The sequence below is a fragment of the Bombina bombina genome, chromosome 3 (genome assembly GCF_027579735.1).
Source record: "Bombina bombina isolate aBomBom1 chromosome 3, aBomBom1.pri, whole genome shotgun sequence".
Classification (NCBI taxonomy): domain Eukaryota; kingdom Metazoa; phylum Chordata; class Amphibia; order Anura; family Bombinatoridae; genus Bombina; species Bombina bombina.
The window spans coordinates 1,243,623,549-1,243,631,270 of record NC_069501.1 but is presented as its reverse complement, the minus strand read 5'-3'; the positions used below and the strand labels follow the sequence as shown (position 1 = coordinate 1,243,631,270).

The following is a 7,722-nucleotide window of genomic DNA, read 5'->3' as shown; positions in this document are numbered from 1 at the left end:
AAATGTGCTAATAATGTGCAAAAAACTCTGTTTTCAATGTATATATGGGTTGTATGTTTTATATTGTTTTTTTATATATATATATGTAACAATCATCTTGTGATTAAGAAAAAAAATAACTTTGTGATGCACTATGTTTTGCATCCACAAGATGTCACTATCATATAATTAGTCTTTTTCACATGAAGATGAATAACAGGTGAGGGTATATAAAGGCATTTACCTGTGTATCTGCAATTATAGATGACTAAGAGCCTATAGCAGGCTTGAAACGTTGTATGTTTTTCTTCTGAGGACCCCATGTAAGAAAAATAATAATAAATTTTATGGAGGCTGGAATACCTTTTGTTGTTTGGACTGTATCCTGGGACTTGGCAGGTCCTACATTCCGTGCCCCACAAGCCTAATTAACAGTGTGCTGTTTTCCAAAACCTTTTCTATTATCAGCATTTCTTTATCCCCACAGAGCTCAACATAAACATGATGGACAATCAGTTCAAAGGGCCTTGAAAAAACTTCTGCTATTAAAAGAATTTAGTGATGTTTTTACTGGGCCAGTATAATCTGTTGCAAATGTGAGTGTGTCAGTCCCAAACTGTCAATACTATCAATAGTGTGAAACAAATGTACCAGGTTCTCAAAACATACTCTACTCCCCTTCTTCCAATGCTCTGTATAAACTTCTAGCCAAGTATAGGCCCAAAGGCCTTTGCTTACCATCCTGCGTGCCTTTCTTCCTGTTCCGTACTGTTCTCCTGGACTTCATTGGCCCTGAGGGGTCCCACAAACTCCACAGAATACAGACAATGGACGCGTTTCATCTGACAAGCCGTAATCATAGCCTGATCAGGCTATGATTACGGATTGTCAGCCAAAACGCATAAGCCATAGTGCTGCGCTGTACCACTAATTGTGTTTTGCAAGCTTCCGTTTGTATTTTAAACTTGTCAATAAATTTGAACTTTTTATTTAATTGAGGAGCTAACCACATCTTTATTGATTCCAGTAGAATCTGTACCAGGGGAAGTTAATTTTGACCCTGATGTTAGTGTCCCTCCAGTGCAATGTGCACCATGCAATATGCCAGTGGCCATAATACTGGCAGTTAAGGAGCAGCTCAACCAGTATGAGGCCAATGGACATTTAGCACCAGGGACTGAACCAACTGATTTGGATAAGAGACATGGTGACTGTAAAGAAGCATGGCAAACTAAGAATATGCATAGGTGCACTGAGGAGATCTCACTATATCATGACAACTCTCAAGGATGTTTTGTACAAGCTGCCTAAGGCACGTCTGTTCATGCTTGTTGATGCCCGGGATGCAATGTAAGTTCGAAAATGCAAGTAGCTACATGACAACCTTCAGGACTCCCTGGGGCAGAAAAAGCAGCTCAAGTTGCCTTTTGGAGTATCAGTTGCACCAGAGGTGTATCAACATAAACAACATGAACTATTGGCTGGACTCAGTGGTATTGAACCAATAGCTGATGGCATCCTTGTGGTTGGCTGTGGGGATACAGATAAGGAAGCAGAGCAAGATCATGATGGCAAACTGCTGGAACTGATGAATCATTGTAGGCAGGTGAAACTAAGACTTTGGGAGATATTTATCAAAGCCTCAACTATGCTGCATTCGCCGGCACCAATACACTCGCCTAACATTGCAGCCGCGGACCTGAATATGATCTCCATATTTATAAAAAAAGCCAGCAAAAAGATGCACACCAAGTACTGGGTGATGAACATCGGACTGTTGTTAACTAGCAGTCATCAATCTCACGTCTATTCAGCTTTTTACCCACTTTATTTATACCCTGTCACTAAATGCTGCCACTATACTAAAATGTTTAACCCCTATCCTGCTGCTCCTGGCCCCCGCCACAACCTAAATAAAATTATTAACCCCTCTCCTGCCACTCCAGGACCCCGCCACAACCTAAATAAAGTTATTAACCCCTATCCTGCCACTCCCGGACCCTGACGCAACCTAAATAAATGTTTTAACCCCTAAACCTCTGGCCTCCCACATCACTACCACTAACTAAACCTAATAACGCCTAAACCGCCAGCCCCTTACATCGCCATAACTAAATTAAGCTATTAACCCCTAAACCTAACAAGCCGCTAAATTTAAAATAAAATTACAACATCCCTATCTTAAAATAAATTTAAATTTACCTGTAGAATTAAAATAAACTTTTAAACTATTAATTAACCTACCCTAACTATTATACTACAATTAAATTAAACTACCAATTAAATTAACTAAATTACATATTAAAAAACCCTAACCCTACTCAAATTATCTAAATCTACTATTAAACATTATTAAAAATTACTAAATTACCAAAAATATAAACGCTAAGTTTCAAAATATAAAAAACACTAAATTACCAAAAACAAACCACATTATAAAAAATAAAAAAGAATTACACCTAATCTAATAGCCCTATCAAAATAAAAAAGCTCCCCAACATAAAAAACCCTAGCCTACAATAAAGTACCAATGGCCCTTAAAATGGCCTTTTGTGGGACATTGTCCCAAAGAAATCAGCTCTTTTACCTGTAAAAAAAAAAATAAAAAAAAATTCCCTCCAACAGTAAAACCCACCACCCAAAAAACAAACCCCCCAAATAAAAAACCTATTTAAAATAACCGAAGCTCCCCCTTGCCCTTAAAAGGGCATTTGTATAGGCATTGCCATTTAGGGCATTTAGCTCTTTAACCTGCCTAGACCCTAATCTAAAAATAAAACCCACCCAAAAAACCCTTACATAAACCTAACACTAACCCCCGACAATCCACTTACAGTTATTGAAGTCCCGCTTGAAGGATCCATCCAGCCGGCAAGAAGTCTTCATCTGGCGGCTTCTTCCATCTTCATCAAGCCGGCAAAGTCCTCATCTAGGTGGCAAGAAGTCTTCATCCAGATGGCATCTTCTATCTTCATCCATCCAGCATGGAGCATGTCCATTCTAAAGACATTCGGCACGAAGCTCCTCTTCATATGGTCTTCAACTTCAGTGCAAGTGATGTCATCCAAGATGGTGTCCCTTGCATTCCAATTGGCTGAAAGGTTCTAATAAGCCAATAGGATTAGAGCTGCTAAAATCCTATTGGCCGCTCCAATCAGCCAATAGGATTTGAGCAGTTCTCATCCTATTGGCTGTTCCAATCAGCCAATAGGATTGAGCTCTCATCCTATTGGCTGATTAGAACAGCCAATAGGATGAGAGCTGCTCAAAGGCTTTGATAACTAGGACGGACGCTGCGGAATTCCGGCGTATTTGCGGTTGATGACTTGATATTTATTCCCCTTGGCATGAAAAACTGCAATTCAATGTCAAAGAGGTCCGCTTCCATGGACACATACTATCCTTTGAGAGTTTGTAGGCTGACCCAGAAAAAATCAGAGCCATGTTGTATATGAAACAGCCGGCGAATGTGAAATCCCTGCAGCACTTCATAGGATGTGTTACCTACCTAGCAAAATTCCTACTGCACCTCTCAGAGGTTTGAGATCTGTTGAGAAGGCTTCTGGACAAGGATGCAGTTTGGCATTGGCTTACTAAGCATGATAATGCGGTGCAGGACATCAAACGTTTGGTCACTGATACACCTGTCCTGAAGTACTATGACGTTACAAAACCTGTGATGATTACAAGTGATGCAAGCAAAAGTGGACTCAGGTATTACCTATTGCAAGCTGACGAGCTTATCGCTTTTGCTTCAAGGGCACTGACATTTACTGAGAAAAACTAAGCACAAATTGAAAAGGAATGCATGAGTATTGTGTTTGCCTGCCAGCGCTTTCATCACTACCTTTACAAGATCACCTCAAAAACTGACCATAAGCCTAGGGTTGCCACCTCAGCCATTATATTCCTCCCTGCACACCCTGCAGCAGGTGCAACTTCTAAGTGTTCTGTATTTTAAGGGACAGGTGGCAACCCTACATAAGCCTCTGTTATCTATTTTCAAAAAAACACTTTTTTTGTGCACCAAACGCCTACAGAGCATGTTGTTCAGGTTAAAAAAATTATTGCCTAAATGTTGTCTATAAACCTGGACCTGAAATGTACATTAGTGACACTCTTAGCAGAGCTACTGCAGCAAGTGTGCACAACACACAGTTTGCAATGTTCAACAGGACCTGGATGTGCTGTCGCAGATTAACCATCCAGACTATTTAAACATCACAGACCAACGACTGCTTCAGATAAAACAGCAGACAGAAATCGAGAGTTTGCAAGCACTAAAGTCTGTTGTTCTGAAAGGTTGTCCTGATTCAAAGTTAAATATACAAGTTCTATTGAATCAAGGGCTTATTCCCAGATAACTGCTAACCTTACTTGCTGCACTTCTCACTCATATGCAGCTAATTGAAATAGCAAACTACAAAAGATTGGAGCTGGCGCCTTTGGTGATTTGGTTAATGTCAGACAAAACAAATATATAAATATATATATATATCTGACAAAAACACTTCCAAATAAGTACCTTGAAATATAAAATTGAATTTAATATCTATTGAAAGTTCATGACACCGGTGTCAGTCACACATCATAAAAAATCTTCAAATATCTGCAAATATCTTCAAAATAACTTCAAATGTATTTTTTATTTTGAAGATATTTGCAGATATTTGAAGATATTTTATGATATGTGACTGACACCGGTGTCATATGACTGTTTGTTTTAGACTGTCAATAGATATTAAATGCAATTTTATATTTTAAGGTACTTATTTGGAAGTGTTTTTATCAGATATATATCTTTATATTTGTTTTATATGACATTAACCAGATCGCCGTAGGCGCCACCTCCAATCCTTTGTAGTGTTCAGATACAAAGGCAGAGGTGCCATTAATTGTGAGAGAATACCGGACTTTCCAAGATGAAATCAACATTCAGGATGGAGGCCAAGGGTCATCATTCCTAAATCATTAAGATTGAAGATGCTGACATGCATTTATGCCAGTCACATTGGTGGAGAGGCATGCTATAGGCAGGCACGAGATACCCTATATTGGCCCCACATGCAGAATGAGATTAGAGACTTTGTTAGCTGTTGTTCAGCATTGAATGCATATGCACAGGCACAACAGAAAGAACCCATGATGTTGCATGTGCTGTCCACCTGGCCTTGGCAAATTGTAAGCATGGATTTAATTAATTATGCTGGGCAAGATTTTCTACTAATCATTGATCACTATTCTGATCTTTTGGAGATTGAGCTCCTTCGCGACCTGTCTGCTAAAACTACAATCAAGCGTTGTAAAGCACAGTTCACACGTCATGGACAGCTTGACAGGGTAATCTCAAATAATGGACCTTAATTTGCATGTGAGAAATTTAGATGGTTCTCAACAGATTGGGGGTTTGAGCATCTTACCTCTTCCCGCGGCACCCTCAAGCTAATAGTAAAGCAGAATCAGCTATAAAGATACTGAAGAATGTTTGCAAGAAGGACACGTATGAAGGTAATGACCTGTGGAAAGCAATTCTACAATGGAGGAACACCCCAACCAAAAGCATGGACAGTAGTACTGCACAGTGCTTGATGTCAAGGAGACTGAAGACTTCATTGCCAGTGGCAAATAAATTACTTAAATCCTTGTGTGGTAACAAGTGTACTGGAAAAACTGCGACAGAGGAAATAGATCTCCAAACTGACATACAATGTGTCTGCCAAAGACATAACTAAACTAAGCATTGGAGAGACAATCCATATGAAGCCGCTCCCTGGTGACAGGACTGGTCGCTGGAGACTGGGTACCTGTGTTCATAGGGTTGCTCCTCGCTCATATCTTGTGGATGTGGAAGGCAGTCTCTACCGCTGCAATTGAGTGGACCTGTGAGTGGCAGAACATTACACCACACCAGCCTATAAGCATCTTGTACTCGACTCTTCCGTGGTGGTGATAGAGCAAGGCAATTACTACAATGTGAGGCCCTATGGATTTATCAGCTGAATACTGTGTATCCTCATTTATTTATTTATAAAATATTTTACCAGGAAGGATACATTGAGATTTCTCCCATTGTCAAGTATGTCCTGGGATGGATGTCCTAATGGTTTAAACACTATCATTGATTGGCATTGTTTCCTCTAATGACATTTGAAGAAAGTTATGCTTCATAACCTGATATTCTGCTGTTTAGAATGTTGGGTAATGTATGCTTAATCTCCAAGATGCCGGATGAAGATGTAATTGAGTGATTATACTCTAGCCCATTGCGATTAGGAGGAGGCTCACCATAGAGTATAGAGCTATGGGTTTGAATCTTTAGGGGTTCTGATTCGGTCAGTATTTTGATAGCCTCAATAGCGCTAGATCCCAGAGCCCACCCTGTAGAACACATACAGGGATAAGGGTGATCATTGTCATTGAAGTTGTTAGCACCTTCTAACTTGGATAGACATATATGCTTTCTCTGAGTCAATGCCATAGATTGTTTGATACTTTTGAGCTTAAGGAGCGCCTATATATGTTTCACCCTATAGAAGTGATGTCTTTATCTATTTTTATTGATATAGCTAGTAGCACACATCCCCTGATGGGGATAGTATTCCTTAGACTATGTTATCTTCATTGGCACTCCTATTATAGTAGTCCCTGCAATGTATATAGTTAGACTTAGATTTTCAGAGTAGGGCAGACTGACATGGGGTATACGCTAACCAAATAGTGCTTGTTCAGTGTCTCTTCACTGTAGTTTTTCCCTACACATCACCTTGTATCAACATGTGATTGTGCTCATGACAATTGTTTAATTAGCATTTTCTATGTGTTATCATACTAGCATGTGTTGTGTACACTGATTGCCTAGCAACGATCAATGTGTAGCCGTTTGCCGACATCATCACGTTACTGAGATGGCTCGCCTATGGATTGCACACTGTCGATTTGATGGGTGACCATTCCTAGTGATTATCTTTGATACACAAATGGGATCACACAGGATAGTATAGATTGTTACTTATTTGAGCATTTTCACACTGGTGCACCATATGATAAGGGGATATATTGATCATTTCTTATGCAGAGTATGTTCCAGCAACATAAATCCAGACCTAAAAAGAGCGATATGATGATTTGTGTTTTTCTCTGGGGGTGGTTTCTGACATCATCCCTGATGTGTATATAACAGTTAGCACTTGTTAATTAGAATTACAGATATAGTATGTCTTTTTATAGGGATAAGATATATAGACTGCTAGCTCAAACTGATTATGAATATGTACTAGACTCTATGGGGTAGATTTACCAATGTCTGTCCGACATGATACGCTGTAGCATATCATGTCCGACAGACATCGCTGAATGCAGACAGCATACGCTGTCGGCATTTATCATTGTACAAGCAGTTCACCAGAACTGCTTGTGCAATGCCGCCCCCTTCAGATTTGCGGCAAACCAGCGACTAGCAGGGGTGTCAATCAGCCCGATCATATAGGATCAGGCGATTGATGTCCGCAGCCTCAGAGGAAACAAGGGGAACAAGGACCATTCAGGTCTTGTTAAAGCGGCCCCTATATGTTATGGGATTACATTTGTTATGCGTCTAATAGGGTTATGAGTATGATTTATATACACAATTAAGCGTTGATCATATGAATGCACTATATTATTAGTAATACTATAATGGATCACTTACTGTAGCTATTTTGAGAGCAACACAACATTTGTTTACAAAATCACCTTGACTACTAA

General features: G+C 39.6%; 1 protein-coding gene across 1 annotated transcript in view; it reads left to right on the top strand.

Moving 5' to 3' along the window:
• Positions 1–1,183: 1,183 nt before the first annotated feature.
• Positions 1,184–7,722, top strand: part of LOC128652689 (vomeronasal type-2 receptor 26-like) — a 72,709-nt gene continuing 66,170 nt past the window's right edge. The window contains exons 1-2 of the mRNA XM_053705620.1: positions 1,184–1,329; positions 1,471–1,585. Coding sequence (XP_053561595.1) covers positions 1,184–1,329; positions 1,471–1,585 — 261 coding nt within the window. The remainder of the gene's footprint in view (positions 1,330–1,470; positions 1,586–7,722) is intronic.